Source organism: Cloeon dipterum, chromosome 4, assembly GCF_949628265.1.
Source record: "Cloeon dipterum chromosome 4, ieCloDipt1.1, whole genome shotgun sequence".
NCBI classification, from domain to species: domain Eukaryota; kingdom Metazoa; phylum Arthropoda; class Insecta; order Ephemeroptera; family Baetidae; genus Cloeon; species Cloeon dipterum.
Window position 1 is genome coordinate 32,327,151 of NC_088789.1, and position 18,148 is coordinate 32,345,298.

General features: G+C 39.9%; 1 protein-coding gene across 1 annotated transcript; it reads left to right on the top strand.

Annotated features, from left to right (window-relative positions):
- The first annotated feature begins 11,222 nt into the window (after nt 1–11,222).
- Nucleotides 11,223–13,474, top strand: LOC135942710 (meiotic recombination protein SPO11). Its single transcript, XM_065488983.1, has 8 exons — nt 11,223–11,491; nt 11,546–11,628; nt 11,689–11,808; nt 11,864–12,186; nt 12,662–12,807; nt 12,862–12,999; nt 13,053–13,241; nt 13,290–13,474. The coding sequence occupies exons 1-8, from the start codon at nt 11,351–11,353 to the stop codon at nt 13,407–13,409; spliced, it is 1,260 nt and encodes a 419-aa protein (XP_065345055.1). The 5' UTR covers nt 11,223–11,350; the 3' UTR covers nt 13,410–13,474.
- The last annotated feature ends 4,674 nt before the right edge of the window (nt 13,475–18,148 follow it).

Sequence of the window (18,148 nt, forward strand, 5' to 3'; positions counted from 1 at the left end):
AGAACATGTGAAGAGAACACACAAGAATGCTATCAGATGTGAAAATTATCGTTGTGCCACTTATTTTCACACAATCGAGGAAAGGGAAAAACACAACGATGAAGTCCATGAAAAACCGAAAGAACGGAAAATATTCATATGCGAATTTTGTGGCAAGGAATTCAAAGGAAATGGAAATATCAACATTCATGTTCGTCAGGTCCATCGTGAATTTCCAGTCAAGTGCGTTTTTCGTGGCTGCGTCTCGTTTTTCAAAACTAAAACTGAAATGAGAGCTCACTTTGACTCTCTTCACAAAACAGATAACGCAAAAATGATTGATTGTGAATATTGCGATTACAAAACAAGAAAGAAAAGTCATCTAGATCATCATGTTGCTAGAAAACACAGAGCAGAAAAGAAATTCAAGTGTGACAAATGCAACAAAATGCTCCCAACCAGTTTTGATTTACTAAGGCATGTGACGTACGCGCATAAATTCAAACGCTGCAAATTTTGTACATTAGATGTTTCTGTCGGTTATTTCACTCAACACATCCGAAAGTGTACCTGCGTTCGCTGTAAAAAAGAGTTCCGGTGTTCAGGTTTGTACCAATCGCACCTGAAAAAGTGCAGAAAAACTTTGTTGAAATGTGTCAAGTGTCCAAAGAGCTTCAAAATGCCTTCTTTACTTGTGTACCACATGAATAGAAAACATGGAAGTCGTGAATGGCGTGGATTGGAGCACAAATCTCTCGGATTTAAGTGTGAACCCTGCAAAAGGTACTACAAAAGTGCGATTATATTGAAACAGCATTCTAACAGGATGCACAAGCAAGCCAAATTGAAGCACTGTGCCCATTGCCCAAGGAGTTTCTATTCCACTTTTAATTTGAAAAATCACCTCGCAGTGAAACACAATTTGCTAGCACTTCAATTTGAATGCAACGAGTGCAAAAAACAATTCATTTATAAAAGTTCCCTTTATGAACACATGAAGCGTAAACACATGTACAAGCCAAAATGCTTGAATATTATAAATTATGTAAATTATGTGTAAATTCAAAGTTCATTTCAATATAAGAAAAACCTTGGTATTCAAGAAACATAATAAAATGATCTCAAATTTGGAAATGTATGAGATATGCTCTATAATTTTCCTCTGTTGCAAAAATGTACTCTTTTGATTCGAAATAAATTACAATATTATAGATAGTGTATCATATTCTTACTTGAACAGAAATTTCCTGAAAGAAACCAAATAAATTTAAAAATATAACAATCTTTATTGAACTAAGAGAAAAAAATTTTACCCTACCTGATGAAATCTCTGAAAGATGGAAAAAACCTAAAAGTTTCCCATGTTTTGTATTTAAAATTTGTGAGAAAATTCGCTAACAATTTTACATACTTATCAAGTTTAAGAAGCCAAATATTGTCTCCTGCTTACGGTGAATTCCCAATTTATTTCACAACATTGTTAAATGTTCTTTGAAATATGCGCACCATTGGAGGATCAAAATCAAGACCAAAAATATTTTAAGTTTTCGAGCAATTTGACCAAATCTGAAATTTAAGTTAGTCATTTTCATTTATCATTGTTGTTGCTCAAAGTGGAATGAAACTGCAAAAGCCTGGAAAGTGCTTGTTGTCAATGCATAAACTCATCCCTTAGGATTCAGTTAAAGTCTAAATTGACCAAAGAAGCACTGTAATTTTTCGAGAAAATTGGCTGGAAAGTTAGCGTGCTTTTCGAATTGCAATGGCTGTCTCCTTACTTAAAATCCGATTTAATTTCAAAACCAAGAGTTTCCCCAATTAGTGGCATACACCGTTGGACAGATCTCGACGAGAGGAATCGGAATATGCCAAGAAAAGATATTCAAGTACTCTAAATTTTGGATAAAATTGGCAAAATTTGAAATTTTACTGTAGGAATGGCCTTTTTATTATTGCAAATTGTTCGTCGATCAATTGTTTACGGCATCCAACAATTGAGATAATTGTCAATTGTTGCCCTGTGTCATTCCAGTTTAATTTCACAAACAAAAAGCTCAAAACGAAATTCTTTTTATGGTCAACAATGATTGTTTTTTTAATTGTTTGTCTGGAATGCTTTACTTCATCTATTTAATAATTTTTACAATCAATAAATTTGTTGTAATTTACTTAAAAAGCTGTTAAACTGATAATAGAACATGAATTTGCACCTGTAATAAATGATAAATTAATTTTAGGGTTTGTTCTTGTTTTGTCTCTTTTGCATAGACCAACTTTCCAGTGCCTTCTGCCTACGTACAAAGATTTTAACACTGCCCTTGGAGTGTCTGTGTGCGCAGGAAGGGAAGGAAAACGCAGCGGACGCGTGAGTTTCCCTGCCCTGCGGCGGCCCCGGAGAGCGAAATATGGAAATATATTTTTTATGCATGAAACAAGAAGGCGCGTGAGTGAATGCGAAACTCGAGCCGCGCAGCCCACAAATCTCTTTTGCGACGTGTGAATATGCGGCAACGGCGGCGGCGGCGGCAGCGAGAGTCGCAAAACTCGCAAAAGAAAGCCTCAGGTGGCTAAATTTGCGTTTTATGCACCGCTAAAAGCGCTGCGCAACACACTCTCCCGATCTTACTCGCCGCCACCCGCCACTGACGCATCGCATCCCAAAAAAGATGAACTCGTTATTTCTATACCGAAGCTGCATTACATCAAATGTTTTATGCTTAGAAATAACAAATAAAAAAATGGGAAGGATACAAGCAAAAATATTATTTTTGCGCCTGTAAAAAACTCGTTACTAAAATTTTTCTTTGAACTGCAAATGAAAAAGAAGAGCACACCCAACTAACTTGACACATTAAATTTAATTTATTTGCAGTTTTCAGCTGCTATTTCCTTTAAAAATAAATTATTTTTCCATCTCTGTTGTTTCAATTTTCCCTATTTTCGTGATATTTGTTGTATTCTTTCCCATTTTTAACCACGATCGAATCCTAAAAAAGCAATAGTAGGTTCATCTGTACTTAAACGTAAAAAATTGTATTTTGGACGGTCACAATTTCGTCAAGCTTTTCCTGCAAAAGAAAAACGTGAAATTGGTTAACATCATTTCCGAATTAAAAATGTGCTAACTAAAATAAGATGACAAATTAACATTAATGATGCATTCATTCTCATTTTTTCAACTTCTTTCCTTACAAATCAACTCCAAGCACAAAAATTAGCTCTCAATTAATGTTTTAATTAAAAGGCGTCAGCGAATAAATTTAGACTTTGGCGCGACTAATTAAAAAGCAGAGAGAATTTACGACGGCAACAGATGGACCAAAGTCGGTTCTGCGCCAATTTCTTTCAACTTTATTATCGCTGCCGCGTCAGTTGCATGCAATCCAGGTGGATCTGACAAAGTCTGTGGTCGCCCGCCGCACTGAATAAATAATTAATCTCGCCTGTCGTGTGCGTATGTATTCATCCGCCAAAAGCCAAACAGGTGGACCAACCGAGAGAAATCATGCAGCTTTTCTCCTTTTTTCACGGAAAGTGGAAAGCTGGAAAGTCGCAGTATTTTCTTCTCCACAAATAAAGCCTTATTCTCTGATCTGTCAGCGTGAAAACCAGTTTTGTTTTGAAACCAATTTGATTTTTATTACAAATTAATGATTTACACTATTGCCGCTTTTTCCGTTAGTCTGTTTATATCTTGCTGCTCTCCAATTTTTCTTCTATTAGTTCTACTCCTCGAGAGTAGCGCTGCAATCAACTATTATAGCCACCTGGAACCTAAGCTTCCATCTTCCATTCAGGTTCAGGTAGCCTTGCTGATATGTCGCTTCAAAAGGCGCTGTGTTTGATTTGCGAGCGTCCGACGGCGGACGGCGCTGTCCTCGCTGCCCATGTGGACAAGGAGAAACTGCAGGAGTGGTTTCTCAACGTCTGTGGAAACGAGTTGGCCGAGGAAATCGAGGACGAGGACAAAATTTGCTACTATTGCGTCTGGCACGCCGAGTGAGTTCTTAAATGGAATTCAAGGAATTTTCTTTTAATTTGGGGCTTTTCCCTGATGTAGGTTTCAATGGAATTTCGACGAGATGGCGGACGAGGAGAATTTGGTTTGGTGGAATTTGGATTTGGACGAAGCAGCAAGAGAGCTGCGGAAATATTATTCTGGTGACAAATCACGCTATATAGTGAAAACTAAATTATTTTGATTTAATATTTTAGAGGGTCAAGTAGAGCAGTGTTGGGTGCAGTTGGAGGAAATTGAACTTCCGGAAAGTGACAGCGAGGGAACACAAAATGTTGAAGCTGAAATACTGCCGAGGCGATGGAAATGCATCTACTGTGGGAAAAGATTTAAATATACTGGTGATATGTCAAGACATGTGAAGAAAATGCACGAAGAAGCCATCAGATGTGAAAATCACATATGTGCTACTTATTTCCACACTCTTGAAGAAAAAGAAGAGCACAAAAAGAATGTCCACGAGAAACCAAAGGAACGAGAAAAATTGAAGTGCAGTTTTTGTGGAAAGGAATTTGATGGACCAAAAAACTACAACCAACATGTTCGCCAAGTTCACAAAGATTTTCCTTTAAAATGCTCTCGTCATGGCTGCATTTTATACTTCAAAACAAAAAATGAAATGAAAACTCACTTTGATCATGCTCACGGGGAAGATGACGAAGCAAAAAAGTTTCAATGCAATGATTGCGATTACAAAGCAATGCAAAAACCTACTTTGGAAAAGCACATAGCTTGCAAGCATTTTCCGAAATATTTGAAATGCAAAATGTGTGAAAATATGTTCTCGACTGAATTTAGCCTAAGGAAACATGTTAATCAAGTCCACAAATTCAAGGTTTGTACACATTGCAAATTGGGTGTCTCTATCAATCGTATGACGAGTCATCACCTGAAAATTACAAAATGCATTCGCTGCAAGAGAAATTTCCAATGCTCTGGTTTGTACCAAACACACTTGAAATCATGCAGAAAGACGCGATTTAAATGTGACAAGTGCTCAAAATCATTCCACTTTCCTAGCCGTCTGGCTTATCACATGAAATTAAAACACAAACGGTGAGTGGTGCAGTACCCCAAGAACTCAGTTATTACATAATCAATCAGTTCAGTACAATTTTATACCGCAATTTTGTTATTGGTCTTGCTCAATCCATCGATATCAAATAAAATTAAAATTGTATAATCGAATTCAATATTATTAAAAAACAAGAATTAGAAAAATCTGGCTTAATTTCAGTAAATAGACCTATGTTGAACTTTTTAACTGTAAAAACAAACATTGAACTGGCTCACTCCGCATATCAATTGATTGCATCAACACAAACGTAATTTTAATTTAACTGGAAGAAATAAGAAAAAACTGCACAGCAATTATGTCAGAAAACGAGAGCCGCGAATAAGAACTTCTCGAGATAATATAGAAAATCAGCTGCAAGCAATCGGCGAGATTGCCATTTGATCGGAACAAGGCTTCTGCTGCTGCTGCTGCTTCCATTCGGGCTAATTCGCGCCGGATCCAAGCCAGAGACCGCAAAAAGGCCTCGGCAATTTCCGAAATGCACTTTGCTGACGAGCTGCAGGTCAGAAAAGTATTCGAGAATCGAGCCCCAAGACCAAACAGCATAAAAGCAGTAGTCGGAAAAGGGTGAAATACTCAATCAATATTTCAAACCTCATGCTTCAGGGTTTGGGATTTTAGTCGGGAAAAGAATATAACATGGGTATATAGCTGCAAATAAAGAAAGGAAAATAGCTTTAAATAAATTGCCTTGAAAATTAGTGCTAAATGTGCAAGAGAATAGCGTTGCATAGAAATTTCAAGTTTCTGAGAACTGTTTTACAGTATTTAGGAAAATATTTTAAAGGTTTTTTTAATTGAAATCTTTTTCTTTTGATTTTGCAAATGAATTAAATAGGTCAACTTCAAAAGCAACATTTTAAAGACCGTCTTTGACGAAGTTTCTGAGCCCACCAATCGATTCCTGAGGGTCGAATTAGTTTAACTGGATATTTTCCCGATGAAAAAGTCCAGCGCGACGTGCGAACTTTTTTCCCGCCAAAACTAAATTAACGTATTTGCGAGGACTGCGCATGCGTGAGAGCTGGTTTGAGCACTTGCAGAGAGATCACAGCTGTACGAATGACTTCTTTGTCAGATCCAACCAGCTCTGACGCATGCACAGTTCTCGCATTTACGCTCGTATTGTTTTGGCGGGAAAAAAGTTCGCACGTCGCGCTGGACTTTTTCATCGGGAAAATATCCAGTTAAACTAATTCGACCCTCAGGAATCGATTGGTGGGCTCAGAAACTTCGTCAAAGACAGTCTTTAAAAATTCCGACATTAACAAGAATAATTTTTCAAGAAACATTTTAATTTTTAACTTCTCCTTTTCGTTTATTAGTACTTTTCGATCAAATTAAATTTGTTCAAAATCAGCAACCCTATAGCAAATGCAAAAGGTATAAACCAACAGAGAGCGAGCAAAAGGTTTTATCTTTTTTATTTGATCGGCACACCGTGTTTTTCCGCTGCCAGCAGTTCGCGTAAAACAAACATTATTTAGAAGTTGCACCACACACTCTAGTATGTATAACAGAAGTATGTGCTCGCACTGCGAGGAAAAATAAACTCGCGCAGCGAGATTGATTCATTGCCATTCGGACCCGAGTTTCTTCGCCGGCGCTGCTTTTGTAATCGCGAGTCAATCCGAATGATTGATTCTCCGCTGGACACACGCCGATAAACGCGTTTTCCAACGGACGAAAAATAATTGCTTGCCTTAAACTTGCCGTTAGGATATGGAAATAAATTTACAGAACAAATAAAAAATAAGTCATTGTTCTAAAATTTCTCAATATAAATTAATTAAAACTGTTCAAATGTTTTCTTTTTTAATTTCCAAACAATCTTAACAAAAATGAATTCAATCTTTGTAACAAAAAGGTATTTTTGCAGTGCTGCGCGGACATTACCAGCAGAAACTCATAATTCTCATCTGAAATGCTGAGAGAGTGAGATAGAGAGGAGCGAGAGAGAGAGAGAGAGAGAAACTAAATGCTGGTAACATTTGCTGGCGATGTAAAAAGCTGTGTCGCAGTCAAAGGAGAGAAATCGTTTCAAAGGCGAGAGATAAATCAAAGAAAGCGCAGACCTTTTTGCCAACCAACCAAGCCAGGCTCTTTTTCCGCCAACTGCTGTGAAATGCGGGTTTGCTTAATTAAAAGAGGCCGCGCGGCTCCACATGTGTCGCGACATCCACGCCAAAAATTATGCTCCTCTGCTGGCCTCACCCACTGCATCGAGAAATGAATGAGTTTTATCACTTTAAATTTTATTTTCTTTTAATTAAATAAAATAAATTGAGACAGGAATTTATATTTAATCTGGTTTTTTTAAACTCTGCTATAAATTTGAAAATGTTTCTTTCAACGGGCGATCTGTGCCGGTTAGAAGTAAAATGACGTGTAAAGAATTGAGGAAAATCAGGAGACAGTCCAGCGGCCAATCAGAAGCGTCGAAAAAGTGGCGTGCCGATCTAATAATTCCATCCATGCGTATTTTGTTACAATTCCGTCAGCCTGATGTGCCATCTTAACGCCAATTACCGGGATAATCAGCTGTTACTAAAGAAATTACCAACAAAAATATCAGTCAGCTTAAAAAGTTCGCCGATTTTGAAGCTGCGCAGTAAACTTGTGCGCATCTGAAGCATGCGCAGTATGTTCAGATCGCTTCTTAATCTCACAGGGAGGCTGAAACTCATCACTGCGCATGCGTGACCCAATTTAAAACCTTCTGCGCAAGCGTAATTCCCACCGGGGACTTAGTTGCGATCTGTGTTTGGTTCCCGCCGGATAGAATTCAATATGGCGTTGAAATAATGGAGGCCAATCCAGTCGGCCAATCAGAAGCGTTGAAAAAGAGGCGTGCCGACCTAATAATTTCTTTCCCGCGAATTTTGTTACATTTCTATTGGCCTGATTTACCATTTATTGGTCGATTTGCCAATTATCGGGATAATCAGCTGTTAGTAAAGAAATAACAACAAGAATGCAAGGCAATGGTGGAATTCTGACGGATCCTGAGGATATCGCTAAATTGTTGAATGAGGCGTTCATTGAGCCACCACCATATCAAACTGGACGTCCAGTTCAGAATTTGGAGCCTGCGGGAGAACGATTTCAACTCCTCCCCGTGGGTACTTTTGAAGTAGAACTGTGGATTAAACGTCTGCCGTCAAAGCGATCCAGAGGCTACGATGGTATTCCAATGTTTTTGGTGAAGCGTGTTGGTCCTGCTGTGGCTGCTCCTTTGGTTAAAATTATCAATGCTTCTTTTGAACAGGGCGAGTATCCCTTAGCTCTGAAGAAGGCGGTCGTAATACCACTTTTTAAAAAAGGAGACAGGAAGAATCCCAAAAATTATCGCCCTATTTCAAATTTGCCTGTATTTTCCAAAATCCTTGAAAATTGTTATCTAATGCGACTCATGAATTACTTGCAGGAGAATCAGTTGCTTCCGCCTTCGCAGCATGGTTTTATAAATGGTAAAGGTACTACGACGGCGTTGTTTGAATACGTGAGATCTTTGGCAGAGGCTTTGGATAAAAATCAAAAGGTGCTTGGGATGTTCTTTGATTTGTCGAATGCATTTGGGACAGTTTCACCCGAATTGATATTGAGAAATTTTGAGCACCATGGGGTGCGAGGGTCTCCACTCCTCTGGCTCCAATCTGCCTTCACAGACCGATTCCAGTGCGTCAAGCTTGAGCGAAGAGATGGCAAGTGGGAGCGTGAAATTTTTTCAGACTACTTGCCAGTTTCGCGAGGAACTCCACAAGGAGGAATTCTGTCTCCACTTATGTTTGATTTGGCAATTTTTGATTTGGCAGTTCGTGTAACGGCAGATTTTCTTGTGAGCTACGCGGATGATGCGAGCTTGTTGATCTGTGACTCGCGTCCGCAGGAGTTGGTGCCGAAGGCAGGCGTTGCAGTGGAAACGATGCGGGACTACTGTGCTGAAAATTTCTTAAGGATGAACGTCGACAAGACAGTGGTAATTTCATTCAGAAAGCCAGGTTCCCGACTTGTAGCAGATAATCTGAAGGAGTTGAGTTTGAACGGTTTCCAGGTTTCGTTGGCGGCAGAGGTTAAAATTCTAGGTCTCCGTTTCACAGCGGATTTTTCCTGGAAGCGTCATGGAGAGTACGTCGTTGAAAAGCTGCACTCAGCGACGTTTATGGTGACTTCGCTTTTAAAAATTGTTGATTTCAAACAAGTGCTTAATGTGTACTATGCTTTCGCGTACTCCCATCTCCAGTATGCTGTGATTTTTTGGGGTTCATGCCCCAAAGTACGTCAGGAAGTGTTTGTTGCGCAGAAGCGTCTCATTCGGGCGATGGCTGGAGTTCGTTATTGGCGCTCTCCTGTGCCGCTTGAGTCAGCGAAACCATGGTTCGAGAAGTTTGATTTGTTGCCTGTCTTTTCCATATTTCTATTGCAATGTTGCAAATTTGTGCGTCGTCATCATCACTATTTTCAGCTAGTTAGGGAGGTGCACGGATACAACACTCGCTCCAGAGATAATTATTTTGTGCCCTCCCAGGTGTCAGCGGCGGCTTCTCGAAATCCAAAAATTTACATGCTAAATTTGTATAATAAACTTCCTGAGCAGATTCGGGGCGAGCAGCAGTTAGACGAATACGAAAAGCAGTTAAAGAATTTTGTTTATGCTAACAAATTTTATACTTATGATGATTATCTCAATTTCAGAGCATCAAATGTAGCAAAACACACACACTCGCTTGTTACACAAACATAACGAAATGTTAACACTATGTTTCTTCTTTATTGTTATTAATTATTTTGTTGTTTAAGACTCATTTGTAAATGCGCGGACAGAAATGGAGAAGCTTCGATTTTTGTACCGCTGTGTAATGCAAATAAAGGAAATTAAATTAAATTAAATATTCATTATTTTCATGAAAAATTTTCCATGCCAATTTTATTTTACTTTTTTAACTTTCCCGCCGTACTCTACCAGACGCCATTTATTTTATTTGCGCGTCCCCGGTGAAAACAACTTACCCAATTTACTCAAACACGAAATCTTCAGGTTTCCCTCATTTCCGAATGTGAAACAATCGATTCGGGAGGTGAGACAGCCGCCAGCATAAGTGGTAATAATGCATCTGTCTGTGGGGCGCGATTCGTTCGCTCCGTACGTCTCCGGATCTCGTGTTCGGTAAGCCAGCGGAATATGAGATGAGATTAAAGTTGTAAAAAGTTATTCGGCTCGGCTGGCGCTCTGGCTTTTTCCTCGCACGCTGCGCTTTTATTACGGCCGACTAGCTTACTCGCGCGGCGTAGATTGGAAAGGAAATTTAGTATTCTAAAAAGTCGCGCGTGTAATAAAATCAGGGGCGGAAAACTGGAAAGCCATGACGCACCCCCAAGGATTGTCTGCGTGTTTCCAACTAATTTTAATCGACAAAACTCTCTCACACACCCGAACATTTTAAGGATTCAATTGCTGGATAGGAAACTCGATCCTTTTTATTACATTTCTGCCCGGCATTTGGTCAGCTTCAATTTCCAATTAGTTGGCTATTTTCTGTTGGCAAACTGCTACATTCGTTCTATAGGATTTTGCTCACCTACATGCATGTGCATGAAACATAATCACATTTCTAGTTTTATTCGCAGAGTTCTGGCTTCCTTCTAATCAATATTTGCAATTAAATCTCGCAATAGCGACATCGATTTTTTGCTTCGAGACAATATTAATCTACACTAAACAATGAATATTGCGAAAGAAAACGAAATCATCATTTCCATTAAATATGTCACTTTGTTACGTCATAGCAGCACATTCTGAGAATTATCAAAGCCTTCCCGCTTCCCGCTCAACAGCGCTGGCCGAATTTAGCGCCAACTTGTAATCAGCCAATCAGAATCCAGGCGCCTGGAAGTGCGTGCGCAATTGGCAGCAACTGTTCAAGGAGAGTAAGATTAGGAGTAGAACTTAACAAGCTTAAATTTAAGTCTTATTCGCCGAATATACTATTATCTTTACAATAATGTTCGAGAATTAATTATGATTTCCAGTGGAATATTCTAATGTATTAAAAAATAAAAAAATTTAGTTGATTAAATCTTCTAGACTTAGCTCCAGTTCTCACTCACTTTAAGAATTCTTTTGTGTTGGTGGCTTTTGTCTTCCGTTCCGGCAGCCGGCGGAAATTCTCGAAATTCTTATTGTTTTAGTGTTTAATTTCATTTTAAACACAAATTCACCAATTTTTTCGGATTTATCTCACATAAAGCAGTGATCAGAACTCTCCACAAAAGAAATGGCGTCGTTTCTTGACCAGAGAAGATCTCGCAGATACACGATTGGCAGCAGCCCAAGGAATGCTCAGTTTGGGGATGAGTTGAAAGCACTGAAAATCCAAATTTGGGGCGAAGGGCCGAAGCCCCCGAGATTCGTCGCGGTAAGATAATTCTTTATATTTTAGAGCTGATAAAATTCATTTCTAAATTGGCAGTTTGAAGATTACGTTGCTCAATTGAAGGGATTGCCTGTTGCTCCGCCTCCGAAGAAAAAGAAAATCGATGATGAACCCAGAAAGTATGTATTTTTTACTGATTAAGTGTCGATTTGTATCTAACCACGCCCCATCTTGTACAGGAAACTCCTCCAGAAAATTGAAGAAATAATGTTTGAAATCATCACAAGCTTATTCCGCAAGGAACCAATCTCCCTGACGCACCCCCCTGTTTCTTGGAAGCAAGTGCACTTCACCAACAGGTAAAAAAAATATAAATTCATCTCAAAAATTCAACCTTTAATTAATCATAATCAGGTTGGAGTACGGGCCTCGCGTTCCGCGGAAAAACCAGGTGGTCTCGATCACCCGAAAGCGAAGCCGGCGCAACCTTTCCCTTCTGGTGCGATTGCTGGAGAAGGCGCACTATCTGCTCTCCACCAACACAACCGTCACGAAACGCGAGCTGTACTACCAGTTCCTGCTGAGGAACCAGGCCATGCTGGACAGGGGCGTGCTGGTGGTGAGCCACATTCTCGACACGCCACCCTGGCAGCTCGGATTTCTGTCCTCGGGCAAGGGCGTCGTCGTCGGAGACCTCACTATCCACTTTGATGAAGACAGCGTCCAGTGCAACAGATGTAAGCGTGAAAATCTAGTTTGTGCCGCGGAGATTTAGCCAATCGTTCGCCCCGCCCACTTTTACGTAGTCCTAGAGCTGACTTCGCGCCGATCAGCTGACTCATGTGGGTGATGCGGAGATTAAATATGATGGGTGGGGCGAACGATCGGCCATATTTCCGCGGCATGAAATTCTCATTTACAATTTATTTCATAAATATTTTACATGGAACCATTTGTTAAAGAGTTTTAATATGAAGAACCACGCCTTTTTATGCGCCACACCCCCTTTTAAATTCAGCATAAACCAGGTCTTTTCCAGGAACCACGCCCGAAGCCACGCCCCCTTTTTAATTCTTCAGAAAGGACGTTTTCCGCGATAACCCCACCCCTAGCCACGCCCCTTTTTAATTCATCAGAAATGACTTTTTCTGCGGGAACCACACCCCCAATTTTAAATAATCATTAAAAATGACATTATTTATGTTTTTTTAGACTTGATGGTCCCAACGGACATTCACCGTGCTACGAGTCTCACTTCCGGCGCACTCTTTGTCTTGATCGTGGAAAAGGAGGCGATTTTCCACCAGCTCTGCGAAGAGGATCTCCTCTCGCATCTCGGATCAAACATCCTGATTACTGTAATAACTCATTTCAAATCCAAAATTATTTCTTAAAAACAATTCAAATCGCAGGGCAAGGGCTACCCTGACATGTGCACTAGGCAGCTGGTGAAAATGATCGCGGACCAGTTGAAAATTCCCATCCTGATTTTGGTGGACGCCGATCCGCACGGAATCGACATCATGTGCACCTATCGATTTGGCTCTTTGGTGAGTATTTTTAATACATTTTAAATCATTCTCTTAATTAATTTAATTTTTAGGCCATGTGCAAGTTTTCTCAGCAGTTGGCCGTGCCTGAAATTCGTTGGATGGGCGTGCACCCAACCGATTTCGACTTCCTCAACCTGGACAAGAGAGGCCTGGTTCCTCTCACTGCCAGGGACATGACTTTGGCTAAAAACCTGCTGAAAAGAGACTACATTAAGCAACATTCCCAGATTAAAGAACAGGTATTAATTTTTTAAATTCGATTATATTAAATTAATTGTGTGCGATAGGTGGAACTTCTTGTGAAGAAAAAGGTCAAGGCTGAGATTGAGGTGATTGTCGGTAAAGCAAAATATTTCCTGACCTACTTCTACATGGAATGGAAAGTGATTCAAAAGAAAAGCATTTGATTTCATCTGTAAAGGTAGGAGGAATTTTAATAAATTCACAGCCATCTTGGTTACAATTAGAAACAAAAGGGATTTTTTTCTTGGAAGCAAATTCACAGCTGCCTCTTCTTTCTCTCTCCCTCAAGAAGTCAAAGGCAATCGGCGTGCAGATGCAGACTAATTGGCAGAAACAGATTCGGACAGAGAGAAGTGGGCGTAAATCAGAGCGCGCGGCAAGAAAACGAGGATTTATTCGGGCATGTTTTATAATCTGGTTAGGCGCTGCGGAGAGACGAATGTGCATGGCTGCTGGCTGCCGCTCGCGCGCGGCGCGCATCCCAGGTGAACGTCGCCTCGAGAGTCGAGAGCCGCCGCCCCGCGGGACGCATAACTTCATTTGCAGCAGCCAGCACTCGGGCAATATTCCGAAGACTCATATTTCACGCCTGCTCCTCGAGGACACGCCAAACTCCCGAGGCAGGTCTGCGCGCACTCGAAATGTCACGCGACGAAAAGCAGAAACGCCGTGCGTGGTTTTTGGAATGATTTACTATGAAATTATTATATATGTACAATAATTGCGGGGGACACAGCTGGGAAGAGCCTTTTATTTTTTTATTTAATTTAAATTAATTTTTTTGTTGGCAGCTGAGAGAATGGAAAATGAGAGTTTGGAAGACAGGAAGGAAAGTTTCTCGCTGTGTTGCATTTTCGAATAATCCGAGACGCTCTGAGGAACGCGAGATGCTTTTCCATTTGGCGGCTTATTCCCTTAGGCCTTTCCTTTGAAGAAGAATTCTCTCAAAAGTATGTGTACGCTGCGAAATTCGTCGGCAAGAGTCGGCGCAAAAGAGAAAAAAACGAAACAAAAGCAGCGGGAACTGAAGAAATTTTTATCAAAGAAAACAAAAAATGAAATTCAAAAGTGGAAAATAAAAGAAAATCCGTTGTAAAATTATTAGGCTATGCGCAAAAAAACTAGTTTTGGTTTTTTGCCCGACAAATTTCGCGCCAAAAATGTCCGACGACCGGTGGGCTTTAAAAAAATCTATTTTTATGGGAATTTTTGATTTTCAATAAAAACAAAAAATGCGCAAAATTGCACCAAAAAGGCAAAAGGTTTTTTCCGAAAATTGGCAAGCCCTGAAAAGTTAAAAAAATGTATTGCGACGCGCAAGCAGAGGAGCAAAGAAAAAACTCACTTTGCTTCGGCGCGAACAACTCATTCATATTTTGGTCGCTACTGCGCACGCGTCACACCTCTGACGTCACAGCCAAGCACGAAGCATGGTTGTGACGTCAGAGGGGTGACGCATGCGCAGTATAGTAACCAACAGATTTGTACGTTTCGCTTTGTGCCTCTGCTTGCACGTCACAAAACGTTTTACGATCGGAAAAATTATTGGAACACTCGAATATGTAGTTTCAATTGTTGTTTAATTAAATATTTCAGGTTTCACACTTGAAACGACCTTTCTCCTTTCTATTTGCCTGCGTGCCTCAAATGTATTCAATTCAGTTGACGCTCAGGGCATTTTATCAAACGACTACGTTGTCAAATCAGGATCTTGCGAAGTAATGCTATGGATGAAAATATAATTATGAAACCTTTTGCATCACTGAAAACTAAAAGAGATTTTATGATTCCTTCGATAGGTGGTTCATTTAAATTTCCTAATACGGAGAAAACAAAAAACTGCCTTTTTTTCTTATGAATTCCCCTTGTACCTAATTTTATTTCAAAATAAGCATGAAATTGCTTACAGAAGTCCAACGCCTATTTTACATCGTGTATGTTGAGCATGTGAACCTTGAGGAATCGTGTGAAACACGATTTGCCACAAATCCTACATTCAACTCGTTTCATGCTTTTCAAATGCGTTTTCAACTGGTGATACCTTAAGGCATGCTTCGAGCCAAAAGATTTTGGACAATCCGCGCACTGCAGATTCTTCTCAATCAAATCGTGAACCTTAGCGAGATGATCTTTCAGGTAAGCAAGATGGAAATATTTCCGAGGACAGTGCGCGCAAAACACGTATCTGCGATTAGTGTGTGTTAAATTTATATGTCTTTCCAGACTAAGATTGGAATCGAAGTAATTTCTGCACAGCTCACACTGGAACCCAAGGTGCTTGTACTTGCATGCGTGACACCTTTTCATGTGGTATTGCAGTACACTTTGCCACTTGAACTGTTTGTTGCATCCACTACATTTCAGAATCTTATTCTGGTCAGTGCAGTGTTTCAAGTGTGTCTGATACAAATCTGTAGAGGTAAAGATTTTCCTACAAAATTTACACTTACTCCTACAAGCATGCGCAGCAAATCTATAAACTTTGACCTTACAATTGCATTTAGGACAAACTTTAAACACGTGTACAAATATCATATGGATTCTCATAACCGAAATCGTGGCAAACATTTTCTTGCAGATGTCACACTCCAAAACTTTTGGCAAATGCTTTTTTTCAATGTGCAACCGCAAGTTTCTGGCCGTACATGTTCTAACTGGGCATTTTTCACATTTGAATGGTTTTCTCTTCTCAAGCAGGTCTTTGATGATCTTGTGCTCCGATGAATTGTGATTCTTCAACTCGATTTCAGTCTTGAAATACTTCAAACAGCCTTTAAACTCGCATCGGGCACTGTATTCTGCGTGGTGGTTTTTGACGTGTCTTCGGTAGTTTGAGAGTTCTGTGAATGTCCTCTTGCACAAGGGGATGACACATTCAATTTTTGTCCTCCGGACTTTTACTTTTTCTGTCCCTAAAAATTTCCAGTCAGGGTGAGCTAGCTTCATGTGTTCCTTCTTCTCTTCTAGAGTGCGAAAATACGTGGCACACTGCTTTAAATCACATCTCATTGCATCTTTATGATTTAGCGTTATGTGTTTTGTCATTTCTTTTACTGATTTTTTGCAATAGATGCATTCTTTTGCCTTTTGAGTCTCCGGTTCGGACTTTTCGTCATCACTTTGATCGCTGTCTGCATTTTCAGGCAGAGCGATTTTCTCCAACTGGACCCAGCACTGATCCACTTCTCCCCCTATAACATAAATTTTTGAAATTAAATAAATCAGGTAGTGCAATAAAATCCGGTTTTGCCTCAAGGACGGTAGTTTAACAAAGGTTTGTCATTTTTTTTATGTTTTTAGATTTGAGCAATAAAATTAGAATTTTACATAAGGATGATAGGTTGACAAAGGGCCTATTTTTAATTTTTTGGAATGACGTCTTTGCCTGTAATAGAAATATATCTTTTAAAATTATTCTGTCCACGGGAAAAATGATCCTTCCAAATTAAATGAAGCTATATAAGATTGCATGATTCGAAAATTTTGCAATGCGCAAAAATGCATCCTTGTTTTAGGGCTCTGAAAAAACAACCTGGAAAAACCCCACCAGTGTTTGGTATTTCGCAATTTTCCAAACTTACCCCAAAAAAGATCAAATTTCGCACCAAAATGGTCCGAAATTTTGGTGTATTACGATATGAATAACTTTTGCTCTTTCGATGAAACCAATATTGTCTTTCACACGGTTTTCTTAAATCCCCTATTTTTGGCAGAGTTCACAAGTATATTTACCAAGTGGTCTATTGATAAACCACCAAAAAATGTTTGCTGGGTATTTATCAGGAAAGGGAAATTCTTAGCATAGAGTAAGATAATATGTAGTCGAAAGTGGACCCTTCAGCAAAAATACTTGACATACAACTGGTAAATTCCGCGGCAAATACCAGGAATAACCGCTGCCTGGGATTGTAAAAATAAATTCCAACCCGTGAATTTCGGTCAGCCATCTTAAGAAGTTTTATCTTTTATAAAAACGTCTTTATATTGCAGAACACCCGCACATGCATTTTCTAATGCAGTAGGTTTTTCTTGAAACATAAGGTTATTTCAAATTCAAAAACTTTGATCCAAATCAAATCATTTTTGGGCAAGGATTTAGGACAGAAAAAATAGTCCAGACGGACACCTCTGTAATAAATAGATTTTTACCGAAAAAATTCTTCCTCAGCTCTTTAGTTGCAGCATCCAAGTTCAGTTTTTTCGGCCACCAAGCCAAAGACTCGTCCACCGCGCAGTCGTGACGTGACATAAATCTGCAATTTCTCCCTTTTTAGAGGAGATTTGTAGAAAAAAAGGAAAGAAAAACCTACTGGGACTGCCAGATGCAAAAGTAGCAGATCAAATCACTGTCTTTAATCTCTTCGTTCAGCTCGTCTTTACACCCGTGTGACTCTAAACTCTTCAAGGCCCAATTCCGGAGTTTAACTCTGTCCACTTGGGTGGCCCGGACGGCACCGTCCGCCGTCGGACACTCGCAAAGCCGGCAAAGCGGCTTCCAAACCGGCATGCTTGTGGCCAGTGTTGGCTTCCGAATGTGAATGAAAATAACACCCAACAAACTATGATCAATGATGATCACGTGGGGCAGCGGTAAAATTGGTTCCTACTGCGCAGATGTAAGATGGCGTCTGAACGTGGGAAGCAAAAAGCTCTCTTTGGATTGCCGTGCGAGTGTCAAGAGTTTGTTTTTACGATCCAAAAGGCACAATTAGTTAAGAGTAATGCAAATTATATGTCACAATGTTGAACAAATCTTCGTTCTTTTCGCGCATTTTCACGTGGCCATCTTTTCGCGCCATACTCCACCGGACATTATATCTGCGCGTCGCACGAATCTGGCCCCCGCTGCTTAGGGGCGGAGGCTAAACACCCCTAACCTCTTCAGCTGGTTAAGGGGAGGTCG